This window comes from Thamnophis elegans, chromosome 3 (assembly GCF_009769535.1).
Source record: "Thamnophis elegans isolate rThaEle1 chromosome 3, rThaEle1.pri, whole genome shotgun sequence".
NCBI classification, from domain to species: domain Eukaryota; kingdom Metazoa; phylum Chordata; class Lepidosauria; order Squamata; family Colubridae; genus Thamnophis; species Thamnophis elegans.
This window is the reverse complement of record NC_045543.1, coordinates 85501185-85527179: the sequence shown is the minus strand read 5'-3', so window position 1 is coordinate 85527179 and position 25995 is coordinate 85501185. Positions and strand designations below refer to the sequence as shown.

The following is a 25995-nucleotide window of genomic DNA, read 5'->3' as shown; positions in this document are numbered from 1 at the left end:
GTCATTGTTTACATTGATGGCTTAGTCTGCTATTCTTCTAAATTAATTTTGCCTAATTTCTATTAAAAAATGTAACATTTCCTGACTACTGTTATCATATAGAGAACTAACAGTTGTTATCATATAGAGAATTAATATACTCTCTATACTTTTTAGAAATATAAGGCTAAGTAATATTTAGTAGAAAAAGAGCTCTCAGAAAAGAAAAGTCAGTATTTTATTCTATGGTGAATCACCTGATAGAATTATTGAGCTTGAAGACATTACCATTAAGTGCAATATCGTTAGTAAGTACTGTATTATGTATTTGGACACATGGCAATGCAGCTATATATTGAGGGGGGGAGTCTTGTACCAGTTTTCTCTAATGTCATTTTCACAATAAATTTGATACTTATCTTCCATTGATGTGTCCATTGTTATATATCAGTTGTCATGTAAGTAAGTCTCAACAAATGTTCTGGATTTTGTTGATGAGTTTTCCAAATTTAGTCAAATCTACTTTGGTTTTTTTTTGTGGTTTTTTTTTTTTTGGCAATTTCTTTTGAACTATTCTATTCATTGAAGATGATGGAACCAGTGAGGTGATTTTGGTTATTCCAAAGAGAAAGCTACCCAAGATTTTGTTTTTGTTTTATCCAAAATTTAATATTGATGTCTATATGAATGATCTCTCCATGGAACAATTTGGTATTTGAGAATACTCTGTGTGGCTAAGCAATCATGGCTATTTATAGAAGGGATATAATGGAACGTGCACCTGGAAGAACAGTGAGGGAAAGTATTAGCAAGACACAACTTTCTCAGAAAGAGGCCCAGATTAAGATACTGTGCAGTCCCAAGCTACTGGGAGAAGATGGGGATTCAGGATAGCAACACTTTGTAATCCCTTTGGTTATATCTAGTAGGTTAAAAGGTTAAGTAGGTAGCTTTAGTTTGGCAAGAGTCTGGACTTTGCAGAGTCATCTCTGGGCTTGGGCCTTAAGAGGGATCCAGATATTTTACAGAATGTATGATGGTGAAGTATTGAGGGCCACATCAGGGTTGTAAGTTTGATCTTGGGGGACTGGGGTGGGCATGACCAGGGTGGCATGGCCAGCTCAACGTGACATGTTGGGACGCCTGTGGTGGCCCAAGGGTTCTGCCAGTGAAAACTCCCAAGCTCTGTTTTAGGCTGCGACAGCCTCCTGCAACCCTCTGCCAGTGAAAATGGAGCTCAAGAGAGCCATGTGTGAACCTCCCAGGCTCCATTTTCACTGGAAGAGGCACTGCGGGCCACTCCTTCATTATTTCCAGGGTAGCCACGCTGGCCAGATCTAAGCATCCCGTGGGCCAGATCCAGCCCCCAGGCTTTGAGTTTGATACCCCTGCCCTAGAATCTCCAAAGGTATATCTGTTATGTTAGGATAGCATATGCTTAGTCTGCTAAGATTCTGGTAAGATTCTGGCAAAATTAAACAAAGAACTGAACTTTTGCGTTATGTCATTTTGTGTTATGTCATTTTTGAGCTAAGCCTGACAGATACACAAAAATAAACAAATACTCTGGATAATTTACAAAAGAGTTCTGTTAAGATTTTGAATAGTTTTGCGAGAAGGGACAAAAGAAAAAGTGAAAAGAAATTAAATTCTGTTACATCATTTGAAGAGACCTAAGATCAAGATTGTTAAATGTAAAAGAGTAGAAAGTTGGTTTATTTGATCAAGGTTAAAATAGATATGTTGTTACTGCTGGTAATCCTTAACTATTTTTGTTTATCAAGACAAATGCTGAGGTTTTAAGGATTTGTTTATAGATAAAAGATGAGAAGAAGAGATCATTTGTTGTATTTTAAGAGAAAGTGATAAGTTACTAAAGTTTTTTATACTTGGTTAAAAAGGGAGGTCATTTCCTTATGTATTTATTTTCTATTTCTTACTATATTCTTTTACTTTTCCATTTTCTGTTTTCTGCACCTTCTATTTTTTATTGTTTTTACTTTGTTTTAGTTTCTGTCAGTGCAATTATAATTTTTAATAACATTACTATTTAAAACAAAGTATGTATGGTATGTAATAGGTAAAGACAATGATATGCATACATGCTCATATGCAGCCTCCAAAAATTTCAACTGTGCCTCCTATCCCCTTCAAAACCGGTTACGAATTGTAACTTTTAATGTGATACTAGGAGAAAGGTGTTAATAATAGGCACATATTTTTGCCTATTTTTTAAAAATGTTTTAATATTTCTATATTAAGGCAAGATATCCACTTATTTTACAGCAGGTTATAAATTAACTAAATAATACGTATTAACTAAACTAAATACTTCAAATTATTTTTGGCCTTGTACCTCCTTTTTTTAAAAATAATTTCAAGTATTTCCCATACTTTGAATAGTTCATTGTTTTTGTTGTTAGTTAGATTTTATGTTGCTCTTTACATACCTAATACTGCTGCCTTTTATTTTCTCCACAACAGCAATCCTGTGAAGTGGGTTGGACTGAGAAAATGACTGGTCCAAAGTCACCCAGTTGGCTTTCATGCCTAAGAGAGCCCTAGAACTCACGGTCACCTGGTTTCTAGCCCAGAACCTTAACCACTACACTATATTGGGCCCAGGTTCATGATCTACTTCAGATTAAGCAGCCAAAATCACTACAGTATAAGTAGATAAGGTAGAGAAAATGGGCTAGGATCAGTTTCTGGAGCAAAGTAAGGTACTCAGAATGAGGGGAATTATATATTTGGACTGTTTCTTAGTTACATTAGAGAACTACATTGTTAGAACTTAGCACAAAAGATACCTTTTATCTGAAAATCCAAATAGAGTAAACCTCCTATTATCCCACAGCACTAATGTCATTTGTCCCAATCTGTTTTACGAGTCTGTATTAAAATAGATAGAAATATTTTCACTAAATTTTATAGATCTATATTTCAGGAACCTATCAGAAGTTAGGGCAAGATAAGAGTGGAAGAATGAATTTTGTTGCAGGTCATGGGGATTTTTTCAGCATCTTAATAGTGGAGTGCATATGCACTGAACTAGCAATACCCATTTAATAACAAAAGGAAATGGCTAAATTAAATTTGGTAAAGTTGCAAGCGAGCTGTAAAAAGCTTGTGGTTCTTAAAGTCATAGAATCAGAAGGGATACTGGAGATCTTCTAGTCCACCCCCTTGTCTAAAGCAGGAGTCTTTATATCATCTGAGACAAATGGCTGTCCAGTCTTTTGAAAACCTGTAGCAATTGAATTAAGATTCCATTGATTTTAATTGTTCTTACTGCCAGATTTCTCCTTATTTCTAGCTTGAATCTCCTTCTGACAAGTTTCCATTGCTTCTTGTCCTGTCCTCAGGTGCTATAGAGAATAAATCTTCCCTCTTCTTTATAACAGCCATTCAAGTTTTGAAAGACTGCTGTCATGTCTCCCTTGAGCCTTTTCTTCATTAGGTTTAAGATGCCTAGTTCCCTTAGCTGTTCTTTGTACGATTTAGCCTCCAAGCCTGTTATCATCTTTGTTGCTTTTCTCTGTGCTCTTTGTAAGACCACATTATCTTTTTTGTATCATTCTGATGAATGCAGAATTTTTTAAACATCTAATAGCCATATTGGCCCTCAGGAAAACAAATATAAACAAGCAATCCCATGGATTGTTAATTCAGAAATAGGGCCCATAAACTCTTGTTTGCTTACTGTTAAGTGTACACAATATTGAGTCTAAGTTATGTTGTAAATGTACATTTCCCATTACTTAATACAAAGTATTCTATTATTCAAGGAAATTGTTCTGCATTGCCTGTTTTGATTATTGCAAAGCTTTTTCATGAAACATTAAACACTTTCTAACTGCAGTTATTACTCTGCAAATATTGATAATTGATTCAGCACTCTATCTTTTTGTATAGTAATTTAAAGAAGTAATTTTAAACTTGAATGATCTATTTTAGTACAGAAGTAAACATATTACAAGGAAATAAAATATGCCTTGTGGGTAGGATTTCATAAATGTTTTAATTACAGATAATATAATCCTCACTTAGCAACCAGCACAATTGGGTTCAGGGACTCTGTTGCCAAACACTACAATTGCTAAGCAAAGTATTTACTATACTATACTATTTACTATATGGATTTACTATACCATTTCCCATTTGGTTATATTAAGGAAGTCACCATGCATTATTAAGTGAGATATCATGTGACTGCAATTTATGATTTTAAATGCCCACTGGTTGCCAAGCACCTAAATGTACATCATAGGACCATGGGCATGGTTGTAAATGCAAGAACCATAACTGCAATAGTCATAGATGTGAGGACTGGTCATAAAGTTACAGTGCAGCTGTAACTTCAGATGGTTCATAAACAGGACAGTTGTTATGCTTTCAGAAGTCTACCTATATTTGACATATATACTATGGTAATAGCTATTAAAGCATTTAAACCAGGCCTGTCAAACTGGCAACCCGCAGGCCGGATACGGCCCATGTAGGCCATGCCCACCAAGAGTCCACAAAGGCAACAACATCCCGATACATCAAGATACTGCCTCTGATGCTATTGGGTTTGACACCTCTGATTTAAACCATTGATTTATAGCTTTAACACAGTTTGAATATTAACTATAACAGGTTTGTTTGCTTTTTTCCTTTGCATGATACATATACAGTATCTAGGCATTGTACTTTGTAACCCAAGACTTAGTATTAAGTGTAACAGTCACTCTGGTTTAGTCAATAAGTCAAAAGTTAAACAATACTGTATATAGCTTGGCTGTGATATGCAATTTAGAACAATTATTATATATAAACCATACTGAAGCCGTGAAACAAGAATAGTGATGTTAGCGTTTTAGAAATACTGGAAGTTGAAAATTGGGGGAGACTAGTATGGTGCCTTCCTTTAAGATGGAATGCCCTATCTATGTCCAATTTAGGCAGTGAAGAACAAGCAAATATCTATGCTTCATATGGATTATTTCATTCTACTGACCAGCCCTCTGGGACAAAATTTCCAGATTTACAACATGTACCTTTGACTGCATGAGCTTAATCTTTCAGAAGTTTTTTAACACCTTGCCTTTTAAGAAAGCCAGGTATTCCCCTTAAATTATGTAGTATTCTTTCAGTCTGCAGTAGTAGCTTGGTCTTTTCTTTTTCTGAAAGAAAGGAGGTCAAAGATATAGTGATCACATTTCATGCTATTCTGTATTGGCTGTCATCCCTGTGAAATTCAAAAGCTTTTCATTTAGTACTGACAAAGTTCATCCAACTTTTCATGTAACCAGACAAGTAACACTCACCTAAACTATGACAAGGCTTACACAACTTTTTTCCTTGGATTGGTTGGCACTTTGGGGAACCATTGTGCCTAGCTGTGCCTTGCAGCATGTGCCTTATGTCTTGCTGTAGCTGGATGCAAACCTAGCCCTACTGTACTACTGGGAGGAGCAAGATTTTACTACTGAGAGGGTAAACTAGAGATGCCCCAATTCTATTCTTCGTATGTTTTAGCTTCTAGTCCCATAGTTAATCTTTTTTGCTCTTCTCTGCACTCTTTCTAGAGTCTCAACTTCTTTTTTATATTCATGGCAACCAGAACAGGATGCATTATTTCAAGTGTGGTTTTACCAGGGCATTATAAAGTGATATTAACTCTTATTGTTATCTTGATTCTACCACTCTGTTAATGCAGCCTAGGATTGCATTGGATTTTTTGGTAGCTGCAGCACATTGCTGGCTCATATTTAAGTGATTGTCCACTAGGACTCCAAGGTCACTCTCGCAGTTACTACTATTGAGCTAGGTACCATCTATACCTGTGCATTTGGTTTTTCTTGTCTAAGAACTTAATTTTTCTCACCATGTAATTTCATTTTGTTAGATAGGGATAGGGATCAATGTCTGTTGAGATCTTTTTGTATCTTGAGGTTATCTCCTGGGATGTTGTCTATTCCTGCCAGTTTGATGTCATCTGCAAATTTGATGAGTTTGCCTTTATCCCCTCGTGTAAATATGATGAAGATATTGAAGAGTACTCAGCCTAAGACAAGACCATACTGCACACTTTCCTCCAAACATAATATAAAATTATTTAAAAATAAATTGAAGTTATGATCATAATGCATAATGACAAATGCCATAGGTCGTTTGCCTTTTTTATGATAATTTAACTAGTCTTGTATTATACTTTCCATTCAGTAGTAGAAGTTCTTATGTGTACAACTTCTTTTCACATTTAGAGTTCATGGAGACTCCTAGATCTGGATGAGAGTTTAATAATATATTGATACTGGTATTAGGAAATACTGTTGTATTTGTATATCAGTAGATGGATAACTATGTACTGATATCTGTGAGCATTGTTGCAACTAGAAAATGAAGCATTCCATTTATTCCATGGGTATTCCATGTTACTGCAACACTTTATTGAATCTGTGATATGAGCTATCCTTTACATTTACAACTATGACATTTGCACTGCAGTGCCAAATAATTATTTTTGTACTATGGTCTTAATATGAACAGTTTGAAGCCCTTTGTGGTGTAATTACAACTTTACCTGTAGACTTTGGAGATTATTGATCTTATTCTGCAGACAGGGCTTCGGCTTGCCCATTGTTGATTTACTAACAGTTCTTGCTCAGATGTAATGTCAAATGCAAACAATAATTTATCTGTTTGATTTTCAGGGGTCTCCAGATTTGGCAACTTAAAACTTGTGTCTTCAACTCCTAGAATTTTGGGAGTTGAAGTCCACAAGTCTTAAAATTGCCAAATTTGAAGACTTGTTAGAGAGTTGTAAACAAACAAATTGCTCCATTTGTTTCCCCCCCATAAAGGCTTCTGAAATAAAATATCTAGCGCTTTTTTATATCAGATGTACCAGTGCTTGTTCAACGTTTGAAATCAACTTGGTGACTTAGTATGACTAACCCAATATATGTATGTATGTATGTATGTATGTATGTATGTATGTATGTATGTATGTATGTATGTATATATATATATATATCTATATATATATATATATATATATATAGATATATATATATATATATAATTATATATATATATATATAATATATATATATATATATGCAGAAAGTGCTTGTGGTGCGTGGGCAGGCACCACTTCCACACAGCGGGCGTTAAGATCATTTTTGTGATCCTTTTTCAAACGCCTTTACATTCGGCCTGGGTTCCACACGCGATGGTGTTGCTAAGCGTGTTTGCGGTCGAGCGGGTGTAGTTTTTCTGCCAGAATGGCACAAGAAAGACACACAACAAAACCGGAGACTAGGCAGTGACCAAAATCCACGAGGAACTAGGTCAGGCCGAGGTTTCGGGAGGCTCCTAGACTGGGCAAAGGACCTTGGTTGCAGTGCGAGGTGGCCAGCGGTTGGCAAGGAGGGGCTCTGTTGCTTCCTTCGCCCAGCCAATGGCCGCTTCTCGGTGCGAAGCTTTTCGAGAGCTGCCTCCTTGGCTGAAGGAAGGGGACGCGTTAATGATTGTTGGGAAAGTGTTCGTCGGCGCCTTTGGCAGAAGCGGAGGAGCTGGAGGCACGTTCGGAAAAGCTGAGACGGCCGACGCGCGCTCTTGAGGCCCCTTTGCAGGCGGGCCGACGTTTGGGAATTGCTCCTTGGGCCGAACAAATCAGTGGCACGGGGAGCTGGAGAAAGCGCGCGGGAAGGACTGGCGGCCCTCTGGAGGTTGCCTGTTGAAGAAAGGAGCTGCAGTAAACCCAAAGGGGAAAAGGCTTAGTGGGGAAGAGGATTTTGTGGCGCCTTTTTTTCGGAGCGCCCCAGCCCTGGCGTTCGAGTTGGCGCAGACTGCTTTCTCCCCCCGCCCCCTTTGAAAGCAAGAGTTGCGGTTGCGGTTAGTACTCCGAGGAGGGAGGGAGGGAGGGAGACAGACATTTAGGAGTTTCTGACCGCGGCTGCAAAAGTCAGCAGCGACCTCCGCAAGCAGCCATTTCCAGCAGCTCAGTCCCTGGTTTCTCCGGTTGAATGTTGATAAACCGAGATGAACGCCGCCAAGCGCTTGCCCTTCCGCGCGGAGTTAGTTAAAGGTAAGCAAGCAGCGGAGCTTTAAAAAGAAAAGGCGGGGGTGGAGAATGACTTTCCCCTGTGGCGCGTTTAAAATTCTGACGGAACAGGCAGAAGTTTTACGCCAAGTGGGGGGAGAGGCCAACTATAAGCTCACTCGTTGTGGGTTTTCAAGTTCTTTCTTTGATGCAGGGGTAAACGGTTTAAAAACAAAACAAGGTTGCCGCAGGTATTTTGCACAACAAAGAACTTTGTCTGCCTCTGTCTTGTCGGAACTTGAGCCCTTTAAATCTTTGGAGTAAGTGGAATGATTGTTTCTGTAGGGCTATTAGTCTGTTCCACAAAACTCCCCAAAATTGCGAATCACCACAGCAATTGGTGATGTGTCTACTGGCTTCCTTGCCCGCCCATATACAATTTTTTGGTGTGCCATTGTGTGGGCAACATTTTTGAATTTGTTAGGATTTCCACACGTTGTGATATGTAAGCTCAAGTGTTTTTTTCAATACATATTTATTTATTATAGTCTGTGCTTTGTACTCTATGGTTGTAGCAAAACCATAATTACATGGAAATAATGTAACAAATCATGAAGCAGTCTGTGGAACTTTTTTATTCAGAATAAATTAATGTAGCATTGTTCACAGTTTTTGTTTTTGTGCAATTTATAAAAGTTTTATAACTCTCTTAAACTTTTAACTCTCTTAAAAGTTGCTTTTAAGAGAGAGTTCTAAAAATATCTCTCATCTTTATGTTCTTTCCCCAGTTAGATTTCAGACTTTTTCCAACCAATTAGAGCTGAATTATGTCTTAGCCGCTATTTTTAATCTGTATTTCCTGCCAGACTTTCCTGTTTAAAAAATCCTAACAACTGTCACCGATAGTAATTTAAAATCTCTTAATCATAGAATAGAATTGCAAGGCTGTGCCCCTTCTGCAGCTCTGCTTAGAGACCATGTTAACATAGTTACATTGTATTTAGTGTGTATGACTACGCAACATGAATATATCTGCAAGAGACACTCTATACCTGTAATAGTACCAACACCGGACTTTCGTCATTCTTTGAAGAACTAAAAGTTTCCAACATGGAAATTGCCAAGATTGGAAAAAAATGTGTTGAGATTGATTGATTTATCTCACCTTTATTGTTTTTTTTATAAATACCAAGACAGCAAATATCTAATTAATAATATAATACTTCTTCCTCCTATTTTTCCCTACAACAACCGGTGAAGTAGGTTAGGCTGAGAGAGTGATGGCCCAGCTAAGCTCACCCAGCTGACTTTCATGTATAAGTGGGACCAGGAGCCATACCACTCTAACATCAATAGTATAATTAACAAACAGTGCTTTGTTAATAAACGAAATGTACAAATTTACAGTTTCTAACCTGGTGATTTAACCATGACCCAAACTTTTACTGCATAACTCTATTTCTAACGTGTTAGGAAGTGATGCCAGTAATTTCAAAGTATCTCATAAATACCGCTGAATTGTAATGTTCCTTCACATGATTCATGTGAATAATATCTTAATGTTGCACAGAAAGGATTGTAGTTTCAGTGAGATAGGTAAGAGTTCTTTTTCACAACTCAGGTTATGAATTTGAATTTCTTATATCCAAATTTAAAGTTCATCCTCTATGCCATATTGAATAGTTATTAATACTATATTGCAATTTTCAGAAAGCATCAGATTCTGAATGGAAGTTTTTATTTTTGCTGTTGTAACTTGGCTAAAAACAGACAAATAAATCTATCAACCATTTTCTACAATTGTCTTTGTGTTCATTATAAATACTATTTTGGTGTTTTTGTTTTCAATTTCAGATCGTCTTTATTTTGCCATTCTGTTCCATAAACCAAAAAGCGGTAGTACAAATACACACTATTTCTGCATAGATGATGAATTTGTGTATGAAAAGTAAGTATAATATTATTCCCTTTTTCTGCAAGACAGAAATAAAAATAAGAGCAACAGCATATATAAAATACATTGTGAAGCTTTTTGATAAAATAAATATAATAAGTATCTAGTCTTCTATCATTGGCCAATTGTGGCCAGTTAGAAATCTTTGATTCCAAAGCATTGTTTACGATACACATTATTTGTGTATAGTAATCACAAAACCTTATTCCTCATAAATTTTACTCACATAGTTTGTAGGCCCTCATTACTTGTGACAAGGAATATTGGTGTGATTTCACTGTACTTGTGTGTGTTATATATAGAGAATTTTATATATTGTTCTATGTTGATTGCTATGGTATAGAACATGTTAGTCAATTAAAATGGTTCAGTTCAACAATTGAATTTGAAACTGAAACATGAAGTTGATATTTTTTGCTTTGAAAAGAAGTTGTACAGTCAAGTCTGCTTTAAACTGAATATTCCTAGAATTCTGTTTTCTAATAAGATAGGAAATGCTTATTGAAGAACTACTAAAATGTAGTAAATTAGAAGATTTTCATATTTTCAAATACATGTTTTCAGAAATTTCTGCATCTGTAGACCCTTTATCAGTTAAATATAGTGAAAAAGTGGGTCAGTTAAACATCAAGCCTATTGGTGTATATAGAGAGGCAGTGATTTACAGAGATTCATTTAGTGACCGTTCAAATTAAAAGTGCACTGACAATAGTGACTAATGACCATTTTTCACACTTATGACTGTTGCAGCATCCCCTGGTCACTTGATTTGCATTCAGATGCTTGAAAACTGGTTCATATTTATGACAGTTGCAATGTCCCAAGGTGATCAGCTTTTCAGTCTTCTGACAAGCCAAGCCAGGTTCACTTAACAACTGTGTTACTAATTTAACAACTGCAGTAATTCACTTAACAATTATGGCAAGAAAAATCATAAAATGGGCTAAAACTCACTTAACATATTTCTTGCTTAGCAACATAACATTTTGCAGTCAATTATGGTTGTAAGTTGAGGACTACCTATACCTGGGGTACTGCAAACATAATTAAAGAAATCTATCTTGGGTGGGATTTTTTTGCATTGCATTTGCCTCCTTCCTAGGGTTGAGAGAAAGTGCCTGGCCCAAGGTCATCCAGCTGGTTCATGCAAGGATGGGATTTGAATGCAAGGTCTCTCATTTTCTAGCCTGGTGCTTTAACCACTACACCAATCAGACTCTATTTTGAGGGGTTGCATGGTTGCTAAGAATGAGGTGATAATATAGGAAGACAGTATGAGTATACTTGCTGTCTCAAAATATAGTGTTTACTGCAAAAACCGCCTTAAGCTGATTGAATTTCTGAAAAACAGAATATCAAGTGCTCCAGCCATATTTATTTCCTTTCTCAATTTTTAAATTAAAAAGCAACGGTCAGAAGGACTTGGCAAATACTTAGGGAGTGCCATAGTGAATCATGTAGCTCAGAAGAAGTAATTTTATAAAATTCAGTTGGAATAATTAGCAGCTAAAATTAGTGGCAGTGGAAAGGGAAGCAGAAAGATGATAATAATAAGGAAATGTATTTTTGCTTTATTTCTTTGAGAATAAATAAAGGAACCTGATTTTTGTTCTTTTTATTTTAGTTCTACTGAGTATTAAATATTGGTACTAATACTAAGTATTTGCACAACTTCTGTTGCACAAATATTACTTAATTTTTATGATGAGATTGCTTGAAGCTTGTTTAAAGCTTTCATAGTACTGTATACATATTATTTTTCTAAATGAACATTATATAGCAGTCAAGAAGGCTAATTTGAAATAGAACTCATTATTGTAGAATAAGCATTTGTATCCATCAATGTTGTCCAAGAACTGAAAAATGGAAAGCCAGAAGTGAGAAAGAGCATTTTAAGTTCTAGGTTTTAACTTAATTACAGTATGTCCTTTCTAGAATACTAGGCAAAAAGAAGAATTTCAAAGAGTTTAAGAATGTTTTAGATTTTTTTCTAAGGTGTAAACCTGGAAGCGAATTGATATGTTTGTTTCTTTTAACTCTGTAAATATTGCTATGTTTTAAAATTATTATTGTATTTTTAACTGATCTGAAGCATGATTTATGTGAAGAATCATGTTTCATGTTAAATGGAAGAATAATGGTAAATATCCATCTCCACAGAGTCTCCATTGAGTTGAGCTTTTATTTCTGGTAATTTCATAAAGATTTCCATGTAGCTTTCTTAACAACAAAATGGAAATAATTTGCCACTGCATTCTTTTAGAATGGTTTTTTTTTTTACTTCCCAGTCTAGCTTATAACTTAATGGTATTCCATCAAAGTATTAATCAGGTCCAGTCCTTCTTTGTTTCTAAAACCAGAAAGTTCAGTTGGGAAATACATTTTCTACTACAGAGGCTAAGCATGCTTCCTTGATTAGTTATTATAATTAAAATACTGAACAAGATCTATGTTTTCATAAATTTACACAGAGAAACTTGTGGCCTATCAAGCATTCTCTTACCCTCCAGATAAATGTTAAAGGCAGTGGAAATCCAGTATACCTGGGAGTTCAAGTAGGAAATTGTAGCCTTGGATTGTATATCTTTGAATGACAAGCAGTTGAAATAAAGAGAAGATCTTCTGTTGGAATACAGTATTCTCATATTGGCCTCCAGAAATTACAAATATGGGAATGTGTAGCATTGTTATTACATTTATTACAAGTGAAAATGGTGTTGCAGTGTTATTTTGCTGGATAGACTCAAAATATTTCCTAACTTCCATGGTATTTCACCATTGCTTTAAGGAGAGTTATTTTTACAGAGATCAAAAATTTTGTATTTACCCTGAGACAGTTGAAATTATTGACTGGGTTGAAGCTACAGACTTCAATTCATTTTAATAATATGAATTAGTTGAATTATATTAGAAAAGGCCTGCAGTCCAGAAAAATTAATAGAAAATAATTCTAGGTGTCAATTCAGACAAGACCTGTTAAATGATTTCTCATAACAATTCACTATGCTACCGGTAAGAGCAATGGTTGTTCAGTTTTCAAGCTGTTTGAGCATTAGGCTGCCCAAGAAATTGTCATCTATATGGCTGAAATGTTTAGAGGCTGATTGTCTTCCTCCTAGTCCAGGGCACTATCCTATTCTAGTTCCCTCCAGTTATTTGGAAATTGTGGGAGTTGAACTCAACACATCTGAAGGAATACAATGGGAAAGTCTACTCTAGGTTCAGGGTTTTCTCAGTTGTGAAATGTTTTGCCCTAGATATCACTAGTTGACTAAAAAAATTCAATCTTGCATATTATTCGCAGAAAATATATCCATCATGGATGCGAAGCAAACTATAAATAGTTCTAACTTAGGTATTGCTTGTTTGGACTGTTTCCCCCCCCCCCCCAAACCATCTTACGTGACTGAGTTTGATTGTGGAATTCTGAAAAGAAATCTATACTTAAGCATCATTCATCCATAAATTGATGCATATCATTTGGGATATGTATACTCTGCATGATTCATGGACATGTTTCTTTGTATTCTCCTGAAGATCAGAATGGTACAAATGATGACGTGGCTTTATAATCTCACTTTAGCTCTGTATATTAGTCATTCCTTAGTGCCTTTCTGTCATTATAACCTGCCATAAGATCATCTAAATAGTATTTTTCCCTATTTAGCCAATGATTAACATTCTGATTTCTGCATCTGTAGGTCCTTTATCAATTGCATACAATGAAGAATTGGGTCAGTTAAAACACCAAGCCTATTGGCATATACAAACACGCTCCAATCAATGAATCATGCAGAGTTGAGTCAATTAGCTCTCTTTTGTGAGTTGATACTTCAGGCTTACAATATCCTTAGTAGTCTGATCTATTTGCGCATGTTATGTGTGTACTGTTGAATTAGTCACTTTTACATTTTAATTGAAGATATGCCTAAAAAATATTTGCATTACCTATTCTAAAATGGTTTCACCATTTATTGATTTCATAATCTAGGAGGTGTTGTTGACTTATTGGCAATATATGTAAAGCTTGCAAGATTCCCCCCCCCTAATTAAATTGGAGTTTCAATGGTTATATTGAAAGAGATGGGAATGTGCCAGTTATAATGCCTATTATTAAGATCTAAGTAGCTTGCAGTGGAGTGTGTTGAGAGAATGTGGTTTTTTTTAAAACAAAAAACAGATTATTTCAATGAGTTCTTTTTTTTCCTTCCCATCCTTCTCTTCTCCTTTCCCCTCCCTTTTTCCAAGCTTCTATGCAGATTTTGGCCCTCTCAATCTGGCAATGATTTACAGATACTGTTGCAAGCTAAATAAAAAATTAAAGGTAACATCTAATAGTTCGGTCATTCTCAGTTTCTTTATAAAATGTTAGAGGGAGTGAACATTCTTTTCTATTTGTCGTGTTTGCACTTTTTTATTATTTGTATACTCCCCACCCAGAAGAAATAATAAAATCAAGATTTACGGTATTTGGGCACTGTAGTTACTCTACTGAAGGAGAATATGTTTGCCAGAAGAGTGGGAAAATACATGATCAGTTTTAGATTTTATTTCAGAGTATCAATAATTTTGAATTCATAATGTGGATAATGATTAAAGGAAGAAATGTAAACTTATAAAACTTGAAGTCCTAGTTACCAGGAGCAGAAGAAACTTATTGAGAAACTGTTGGATCTCTTCCCTGGAATACATTGGAGTGGCTGGTTATCAATATCTGGCTTTTAGTTACAGAAGGAAATTTGCTTTAGTATATTTTGAACAGCTTATGCATATTCATAGTTATTCACATTCTTGAACATTTTAGTCACTTATTATGTAAGTATAATACTGAAAATACAGTTCTTATATTTATGGAAATGTACTTTAATGTATAATAAATTGCTGGAATGAAATCTGTTCCCATTCATGATCCCTCTGAAAATGAAATAGTTTTTGGTTACTATGTTTGTTTTAATCAGTGTGGTCATATACAAATAATAGCTTGTAATTTCTCTCTCTTTTTCATTGTAAATAGTCACAGCAACAGCTGACAGAGCTGCATGGTAACTAGCCAGTTATTTTCATGTGTGAAAGTAGTATCCATAGTGTCAGTAATAATTGACACTATTGCAATATGTGGCATTGTAAAAACCACTGGAACTTCTAAAATCACCAAACATAATTCAAACTATTTTCCAGATGTTTTTATGCAGCATCGAATTGCTTACTATTAATCTATTAAAATATAATTTATATTAAAATATCAAAAGTACTTCATATTATTGTGTAACAATATATTTTAATTCAGTTTTGAAATTCCATTGAAATAGGAACATCTTTATTCAACATACCGCTGTAGTTTTAAGATTTTCAGCTGAAGAGTTATTAGTATGGAATTCAAAAATATTGCCTAATTCTGAATTCTGTTATTCAAATTACCCTGAAAAACTTGGTTTCATAGAAATTATGCTTTCAGTGATCTAGTATTCTTAAAAACTGGCCTTTTTTATAGATACACACCTTTAGGAATATAATCCCTGTATGTTCTAGATTATGTCAGTATGTGTCTGTCCCTTTCCTGCTGTAAATGAATAATGATTATCACAGGCAGGAAAGTAATTAATGCATCTTAAACCACTTTGTAAATTAGTTGGACATTAAATCAGCAAAGTTGAGAAACATTGCTCTATAGTAATTTCAATTTACAATTGAGTCAAAATGCTGAATGAAACCAATCACTGAAGCATGCTGGAACCTTCTAAATTATTTCATTAAGCTAGTGGTTGTTTAAAATTTTGTTTCTTAAATTTTTTGCTCTCAGGATACCTTCCCAATTTTAAAAATTATGAATGAAATAATGTTTATTTGTATGGATTATATTTATTAATATTTGCCATAAAAATGTAAGTTGATACATTTGAAGACTATTTGGAATCATTACATGGAATTATATAAAATAATAATAAATGCATTAGGTATTAACATAAATAAAAATTGTCAAAAGGTGCTAAAACATAAAATAATGAGAAAAATGATGTTTTAAATTTTTACAAATGTCTTACTATGTAGCAAATAATTCCAATTATGGTGAATTCCCGAGAGGGTCTTAGGGGGGCCCTAGGGGTCTTTGGACTATACTTAAAGGAACATGACTTAAAATATTAATTTGAATATTATTATTTTTTCTCTTGCTGTCCTTTGTAATATAAGAATCCACATTCTCTTTTATATTGGATGTTGTCATGGAACGACTTCTTAAATGTAGCAGCTCTGCATCTGACTATTTAAATTGTATTTGGAATATTACATTCATTAATATATCTAATATCCAGGGATTACAATTATAATTCTGTTCATTTCTTGATAGTCTTTTACCATGTTAAGGAGAAGATTGTTCCATTATTGTGGTTCGGATCAGAAAAAGCAAGCCAATGCAGCCTTCCTCATAGGCTGCTACACAGTAAGTATTTTAACATCTTAAACTGGCAAGGTTCGCAAATTTGACTTCTATTCGGTGTCAGAATTGGAAATAACTTTCAGCTTATTTCCTTTTTTACATAGTATATGAGTAGAAACATATTCTTCTATGTTTAAAGATTAAAGAGTTGTGTTGTGCATTTTCTTCATCAAGGGCACTTCAGTATAAATTCTCTAGATGTCACATAGAGAGAACTTACTTAAGTAAAACAAAAATTAAATTAAAAACAACTCTGTGAAATGGCAATCACAAAGTGGACTCCAATTTGTGTGAAAGATAGTAAAGAAGGGGGGAGGCTTGTTTGAAAACAAGAGTAGGATCCAAAAAATGCCCCTAAACAAACAAAAAAAGCTAAACCCCATTATAATGAGCATACCAGGGACTAGAAAAAGTGGCAGAAAATGATCCATTGGTTTCATGGCTCACTACTTTATAATATTCATTATTTTAAAAATGACATACAGTAGAACCTGTGGTCACAAATGCTTCTGACCACAACCAAATCGGGTTCTGACCTAATAGGGTTCCAAGTTTGGAATTGCAGCTTAATTTCCATCTTTATTCATTATACCCACTCCTTATTTAGCCACAGTTAGTAATCCTTTTCAAATACATTGATAATAAATGACAACAAAAATTTGTTCTTTTTGACCAATTCAGACATTTAGAATCAATTTTCCTGTGCCTGACAAGGAATGTTTTCAGTGTAAGACTTATTTAGTTCTGATTAGTATCAGTTTCGGGCCAAAGATGAGCCAGTGGAAGGGTTCTAATCAGCACAGGGTCACTACAGGAGAAACTATCTGAAAGATCCCAGTAGTAGCCAGTGATCTTTACTCTCTTTCTCGGTCATGAGTTTGCTTAGCAACCATTTCACTTAATGGCAAAGTCACTAAAATGCTATCTGAGGAGAGGATGTAGTTATAATTTTTATATAAAAGGTATTTTCATTCATGTAATAAAGGAATCAATCAATGAGGACAGGGTGGAAAAGTGACTGGGCTCCTAATCTGCAAGTTTATCCTTTCGCATGTTATCTGTACATGTTAAAGTATGCTTGCTTTATGAAGAGTAAGTGACATGATCCATTGATTCTGATCTGGTTATCCAAAAATAAAAGTCCTTATGAAAGTGACAGTCCTTCCTATTCTTCATAGCATTTGGAATTGTGATTTAATATTTTTCATAAAATCATTGTGCTATTTCTGTATTTGTTAATAGTGCACAAAAATCTGTTTTAAGTCAGTCTTTAAGATCCAGGATAATAGGCATAATTATTTTCTCCTATGCATGAGGGTGGATGAGTGTCATGGCTTTGAAGACTATGCCTGAGAGCCATATGGTCAATGTGCTTTGTTCAACTAACAGATTATCACTGTGCAGTGTAACACAGAGTTTTATTCAGAGAATCACACTTGTTTATTTAATTGTCGTCAGGTACACATTGTCGTCAGGTACACATTCTTTTAATCCAATTTAGTTACTGCTAGCAACTGGAAAGGAAGGCATAATCCATTTTTATTAATTATTTTTGGGCTCAGTGCTTGATCTATAACATCATAATACCACCTAAGGGGCCAGTTTTGACTGATTGGGTGGATTGTAAGGATTTAAATAGCAGAAACTACACTATCATAAAACTATTTTTTACATGATCGGGGAATGCTCTGGGGCTTCGTTAGTGACAGCGGCAAGCAAGCAATGTGCCACTACTTGTCATCTCCAATTTACAGCATTCCAACATTGTCAAACTTGATTATCATTATGTTGTTATAACAGAAGAATGTGGGTAAATCATATTTATTAACACAAGTATACCTCATCTGTTTTCATTCCAATTCCAAATGTATCTTTACTGCAGATTTATCTGAATTAATATTCTAAAAGGAATTTAAATATTTAGTTTACGCAATTACTTATTCCAAAAATAATAAGATAGTTTAATCAACTAATTATTATTGATATAAATTAAGTGTACGTTGCTAACTGAAAACTTCAGTTGCAGTTATCTTAGAGATTTTTCTACTCTTGTGCACACAATGAAATGCCTTTACTAGGATATGTAATATAGTATTATGAGATACAAAATGTTACCCATGTATGTAATCGTAAACAAATTACTGAAAGCCAGTGGTTTTATTCATATAAAATATCTTCATGTTTGTTTGATAATTGAGAATATAATTAAAAAACTTACACTTTCTTGCTTATATAAAAATTATTATATACAATGTATTTCAATCTAATAGGAATTTTCAACAGATTTATTTCCTCCTATAATGGTGTGTGTGTGTGTGGTGTTGTGTGTGTGTGTGTGAGAGAGAGAGAGAGAGAGAGAGAGAGAGGAGAGAGGAGAGAGGATAGGAGAGAGAGGAGAGGAGAGAGAGAGAGAGAAGGAAGGAGGGAAGGAGAGAGATTTCAGTTGATCTGGTCTTTTCAAGTTGAAAACCCAAATGCCTTGAGCAGATTATACAGGATGAGAATGAATAGTCTGCATTATATTTTATTTTCGAATTGGCTCGTGCCCTTAAGAATGAAAATAGTTGTATTTAATGTGGAGAGATTCCTATTGCTCAATGCTAAATTCCTTTTTCAAAGAACTTGTTATGGTTGTTAATAGCCTTTCTGTTCTAGTCTCCACTAGGGTTTGAAATTGTATTAGATATTTCTAGAGGACATGCTAAAATATTTAGTAAGATTTCAAGGCATATTAAATATGAAGAGTATAATAGCTTTCTACTTGATGTGACAATTCTTAAGCATTATTACAATGCAAGTTCTTGTGTTAATTAACTGGGATTACTATAGCTTAGAATTTAATGGTATCTAGTAGCTATCATCAGAATATTAATATTTTCAAGCATCTGTAATTTGTTACAGTAAATGCATTTTTCTAATGGTTATTATATCCTTAAAAGTAATTGACAAAATATTTTCAAATTTTACAGTGCATTGCAATTCCGAAATGTATTTTTAATCTTAGAAATAAATTTATTTACAAAGTTGTCCTATGTAACACAATTCGCAAAGTTAGAAAAGCTTTCAGGTCAGTGACTCTTATCTGCTTAATTGGTTTTGGGACCCAGTTGAGAATTGAATGTGCAAGCTTGGGCAAAGAAGAGGAAGCCTAAAATAGTTTCTTTTTCATAACTTTATAAATAACACCTTTCTGAAAATGGTGTACTGTACACTGAATCAAGAGATTGCTGCTTGCATATTTACTGCTACCTTCCTCAGGTTATGAAATGTTGTAAGAACAGATTTTTGTCTTTATGGTTGTTTTTACATCTGGTGATACTACCTATTTTTATTTTTTGTGTTAAATCCTGTCAAGTCTTTTACTTTCCTACCATAGTCAGTAAGAATTTCAAATACACAGATGAGTAGCTATGTAAAGTTCTGTAGCAGAAGAAAGAGGTGTTTGAAATAACATAAAAAGATTGCAACATTTCTTAAGACCGTATAGATGTTCTTAGTAAACTGTTTTTAGTCTTTGTAATAATTCTCATCTCTACATGCCTTCTTATTCACTTCTTATATGCCAAGCTGTATTGAAGTAATTAGAATATATAACGGGGGAATTGTGCTGTTGGAAAGCATGTAGGAATGCTGAGGAAATAGCAATTAGAAAATAAGATTAATCCAGTGTTTCTGCTTTGCTTAACTAAAGATTAATATGCCAATTTGTTTTAAAAAGGCAGCACTGTGTGGGGAGAAACACATTCATATTATCATACTAACTTCTGCAGTAGGTGCTTTCAATCTACTAATACAAGGATTAACACAGAATGTCCTTTCTTCTGTTTCCTTTTATGTGTCTTAAATTAGAAATAGCTTCTATATGTCGTGTCCTCCTTTCTTTGTCTTCTGCCTCCATCTCACTTCTTCCTTCCCAACCTGCATTAACTTAGTAACAGTGTTTCTTTTTCTCAGGCTTGCACTAATTATGTTTTGGAGGGCTACCGTTCTGGGTCCTACTCCCCAAGAATTGCGTAATTCGGTGATCTTCTCCAGGACTCACTCTGTGTACTTTATTTTCTCATCTTCTTCCTTCAGGGTAAGCAGTTTCCTTCACCCCTTGTGCTCCCTCTCCCTTTTTTTTCTAAAAATCCTTCCTAGGTTTCAACATTTCTAGTTGTAACCCTGTTGTAGATGACGCTGTTGAAGCAGACACATCATCTCTGATGTAGCTTTCAAACATGCAACTTCTTTCCCATTAGAATTTTGAAACTAGATGAAATTATGGTAAATATATGCCAGTAAAATCAGTTTAATTTCTAGGTTAATGCATAAAACGTAATGCCAGAAGTATGTTTCATGTTCAGTGTGTAGATTTTCATAGGCATTTCCTTATTTTATTTTTAAAAATGTGTTCTTCAGATTTTATGTGGCTGCTGGTATTTTTCTTTTGCTTTGTATAATATTCTCCTTCTCTTTGAGTGTGTACTTCATACAGTATTCTTGTGTGTATTTTATCCAAGAGATCATATATTACCTTATTTTTATCCTATATTAGATGTCAAGGTTTACTTTCCACTGTACATAAGGCCTTTTTTTCTGTCTCTCTTTCACCGGTTTAAGAAATTTCTGCTGCCTTTAATTTTGCATTGCCAGTTCATAAGTTTTATTTATGCATTGGTTTAGGATTATGATTTTGTAGGTACAGACTCTTTAAAAAAAACTTTTATGAAAAGATACATTTTAAAATAAAAATATAAACTGCTGGAGATTTGAAACTACCCTAGACTTATTTGTTTTTTCTAAAAATGTGCTTAACCTTACAGGTCTTCCTCTTTTCCAAACTTCGTGATAGCTGTTTTAAAAACTTGATTCAACTTCATTGCATGTTTTCAACTAGAAAATATGAGTAACCGATTTGTATGTGTTCGATAAATAAGCTACTTTTGATGCTGCAGACATGCTGTTACCCAACTGTTAACCTAGTTAAGAATGTTTCCTTCCTTCCTTTATTTGAGTTCAAGAACTTTCCTTCACAATAATTCAGTGTTAACATCTCCATCAATATTAATAGTAATTGAACTGGAAGAATTCACTCCTAGGTTGGAGAAGAGAAAATGAAATCCATGACCTGTTCTTAATTTTTTTTTCCAACATGATTGCAGCCAGCTCTATTGTGCCTTTATTGAATCTTCGAATAAATTGTCAGAGGAAAATAAGGACTTCTTTCCTTGGTACTACTCAGTGAGAATTGCAAATATATATAGATTTGTGTTGCAGGTTAATCCAGTGTGTTATCGCAAAATGTGTTTGCACATTGATACTGTTAACACTTAGTTGGGGGGGGGGAGGGGGGAAACTGAATATCAATGATTGTCAATGATTAATTTGGTGGAATCCATTCCTCTAAACTTAGGGCAATGGTGGCTCAGTGGCTAAGACGCTGAGCTTGTCGATCAAAAAGGTCGATGGTTTGAATCACTAGTGCCGCGTAACATAGTGAGCTCCTGTTATTTATCCCAGCTTCTGCCAACCTAGCAGTTTGAAAGCATGTAAAATGCAAATAGAAAAATAGGGACTACCTTGGTGGGAAGGTAACACGCATTCCATGTGCCTTCGGTGTTGAGTCATGCCAGCCACATGACCCGGAGACATTTTCGGACAGAGCTGGCTCTTCGACTTTGAAACGAAGATGAGCACTGCTCCCTAGAGTCAGGAACGATTAGCACATATGTGTGAGGTGAACACTTACCTTACTCCTCTAAAGCACTGTTAAATAAATATGAATTAATCAGTTTCCAGGAAGGCGACTGAGACGTAGGGATGAAACAACTTCTTCAATAATATTAGTTTACAAATATTTATTTATTAATAAATATTTAGCTTTAAATGTTTTCTTTTTGTAAAAGATATAAACAATGGTTATTTTTTAAAAAAAAAAAAACATTTCAAAGAAGTTACCGTAATTGTTGAAATTATTCCAGTTATAATGTCTTTCTGGATTTATAGGTAGACCTTGGGTTACACTAATTTATTCAGTGACCATTCTAGGTTATGACAGCATTAACAAAGGGATTTAGAACCATTGTAGCACACCCATGATCACATGAACCAAATTTAGCACATAGCAATAGCAATTATATATCTCTAAGCCACGGTTATCAAGTTTGTCACGTCACGTGACCTTTCGTGACATTTTTCCCCTTTGCAGAGCTAGGTTAAGCGTGGCCTATGCGTGACACATCCGCCCCGCAGACGCCAGTTTGACACCCCTGATCTGAGCAGTTGACAGACTCAGCATATTTCCCACAACATCTGGCTCCTCATTTTACCACCTCAGAAGGATGGAAGGCTGAGTCATCTTGAATTGATCAATCCTGGCAGGTGGAATGCAGAGTTAGCCTGCAATACTGCACTCTAGACCACTGCGCCACCATGGCTACACATGTTGTGTCTTCCTTCCCAGTTTCTTGAGCTCGAGTGACTCAACCATACCAAAGCACCCATTCCTCAACTCATGCACTGCCTGCACTGGGTCTCAGAGCCTTCTCCAGTCGCCCACATTGTACTTTAAGGCCGTATTGCTTCGCGATGGCAATCCTAGTCCCAATTGCAGTCAAAAATCGAAGACTCCTTTTATGCACTGTACTATTCTCTCATATTTTCTTAACAGTAAATCTCCTCTACCTTCCTTTCAGAAACTATAATCCTCCTTGCAGAACTAAGAGGAGAGTTTTTTGTTGCTTTCTACTTCTGTCTGTTTAAAATTAGTTTACTGTTTTTTAAAAGTAAAATCCAGGGAGCAAATTTTCTTAATTGCATCCATGGCATTTGCCTAAGTGCAGGCTATAGTACCACTTGGTACAGCTTTTCTTGTCTCTTAAGGGAAAAAAGCATAAGGTTGCGTTTTGCAAGTTAATTGCATTTATCCAGCACTGTAATACAGCAAGATTGAGCAACATCTTTGTCTATTTTGCACCTGGCAGGAAAAGGAACAGCAAACATAAATTCCATTACAGCCTGTTTATATGAATATATGCATTCACATTCTTCCTGCATACAGATTGCTCAAAATTGTTGTGGAGAATAGGAGTTATTTTTCTGTAGAAAGACTAAATGTGTGAAAATGATACTCCGTACAAGCTTGCAAGCGATGATATTTCTTATGAAAAATACAACATTCTGAAGAAAACAGAATTAAGCATTATACCAGGCATGTCCACCCATGGCCCTGGGCAGCTTAAGTAGTGCAACCTCACAAAATCATAAATTTTAAAAAAAAGTATTATTTTTAGTGATGTTAACTATATTGGTCAAAGATAATTCCTCTTCAAGCAATTCTGCCCAGGTAAGCCAAACATTTTGACACCCAGGCACTATAAATTTAATGGCTTTGTATAAATTTTCTAGAACAGAGGTGAGAAACGATGGCTCCTATATGACTTGTGGACTTCAACTCCCAAGAATTCCTGAGCCCGTAAGAATTCTGGACATTGAAGTCCACAAATGATGAAGGGCTATTGTTCTCCACCCCTATTGTAGAATGTTGCAATGTACCTATGGTACTTCAGGGGATAAGAAGGCAATTATAAAAACTGCCATCTTAGAAAGCAACACTTTTTCTTAGAACTTTGTCAAATTTAAATGCTACCTTTGTTTTCAAGGATTCAAGTGATATATTGTACATAGTGTTTCCTGCATCTTTTCCCGCAGTGTGTAAGATAGGTCAAAGAATGTGACTGGCTCAAAGTCACCCAGTGAGCTGTCCAGATGAAGTTATTTCCCGTTTCTAATGCAGCACTTTATTACACCATACTAATTCTTCAATTATGCTCCCACTGGTTCCAACATTAAAACCACTAATTCTAACAGAATTAACAAAGGATTATCAAGTAGTTTTGGGTAGAGCAGGGAACTATCATTTCTGAGCTATAGGCAATGTCTGGAAATACAAGTAGTCCTTGCTTAATGACAGTAATTGAGATTGGAATCTCTGTCATTAAGCAATGCAGTCATAAAGTGCAACATCACATGACCCTACCACTTAACAGCAACACTGCCGGGTTACTGTTAATAACTGAGGACTTCCTATGATAGCAACTTCTGACTTCCTGCTGCTTCCCCATTGACTTTGCTTGTGGGAAGCCAGCAGGGAAGGCCACAAATTGTGTCTGTGGGATGTTGCAGCAGTCAGAAATCCAGGCCAACTGCCAGACACCCTTATCACAGTCATATGGTCACAAGGGCATTTGACAGCCAAAACTTTGAAGACTGACCAAGAGTACCACTTGCTAACCCGAGTTTGAATGGTTGCTGAATGAGTGGTCATTTAATGAGGACTACCTGTAGAGTACAATTGAAATGGAAGTATATTTTCTTTTCATTTAGGACAGCCTTCTTAATCTAGTCTTGAAACTTTTATCTGGGAGGTCAAGTGAAACTATTAGTTTTGAAATTGGGTGTTTAGAAATGGTGCTAAATGTTATTTATAAAACATTTCCCCATTTTATATGAATGCGCATCTGCTTGTACGAAGTGTTTTATTTAATGTATATCTTCCTCATATTTGAAATTCAAATTTAACATTTTGTAGTTATTGTCAGTTTGGCTTTTCAGAGCAGTTTCTAATTACTAAGGGCTTTTTAAAAAGCTTACATTAACTACATTAATTAACACGGCATGTGAATTTCCTCTTCAAGGTTTGTGGTAATAGCTAGTTGTGCTCATGAGAATGTAGCATCTATTCATCAAGAGATTTGGATGTTCTTGAAACAGGACCTGCAATTTTAAATCTGTGTAATGGATAATTACTTTGTGTACAGCTATATTGTCTTGAGGATGCTAATTGGATAATAAAGAGTTGCAGCCATAGAATTATGTTTCACCTATAATTTTAGTCTTTACTTCATCTCCTAGGAGAACATTGTCAGTTTGGGAGACAGAAATTTTGTGTTATTTAGTTCTTAGAATGTTTTTAGTTTAAAATTGGGGTTGAAATTTATTAGAAATTGCTAATCATTGAGGGGTCTTTTTTCATTTTTTATCAGAGTAGGTATATGTGTATTTTATTAGTTATTACTGTTAACAGTTACAATTAAATGGGTGATCTGAATACCTGGGTTGATGAGGAGTGATTAAATCACAGTACAATGTTAAGTTTTTAAGATGTTGCCAGAAGTCTTCTGTTTATTGTTCTATTAAATAAACAATACAGATAAAAAATTTTTTAGGCCTGGTGGGAGTTCTGTGTAACCATTGTGCTAAAATGATATGGTATGAGTATGATGCAGTTCCTCTTGAGTATTGAGGTATTGGTAAAAGCAATTTGTCTAAAATAGTTCCCAAATGGTTATATTAATAGTAACTGTATAACTACAACCCTAGATCTGGCTACCTAAGTGCCAGAATGTTGTCGTGCTTCTTTAAACATTGGTTTAATAATTCTTACTCATGTATGAAATAAATGACCTTTTGAATCATGCTATATATGGCTTATGTTATGAAGCAAATGTTACAATGAAGGCATAACTAATTTTGAATTGTAGATTTTCTACAGTGGCTCTGTATGGAACTTGAAAAGTACTCACACTTGTATGACATTTTGTTCAGTTT

The 25995-nt window shown here is 35.0% G+C and overlaps 1 protein-coding gene across 6 annotated transcripts in view; it reads left to right on the top strand.

Annotated features, from left to right (window-relative positions):
* CDC14B (cell division cycle 14B) overlaps window positions 1-25995 on the top strand; it is a 51547-nt gene that overhangs the window by 5203 nt on the left and 20349 nt on the right. For 4 of the 6 annotated variants that reach the window (XR_004255064.1, XM_032214546.1, XM_032214545.1 and 1 more), the window contains exons 2-4: window positions 9869-9962; window positions 14217-14292; window positions 16315-16407. Coding sequence is in view for 5 of the 6 variants with exons in the window: in XM_032214546.1 (XP_032070437.1) it covers window positions 9869-9962; window positions 14217-14292; window positions 16315-16407 (263 nt within the window). In the remaining variant the exon portion in view is untranslated. Of the gene's footprint in view, window positions 1-7201; window positions 8060-9868; window positions 9963-14216; window positions 14293-16314; window positions 16408-25995 lie in introns of those variants that run through there. The other 2 variants (XM_032214548.1, XM_032214549.1) reach the window with 2 other exon arrangements.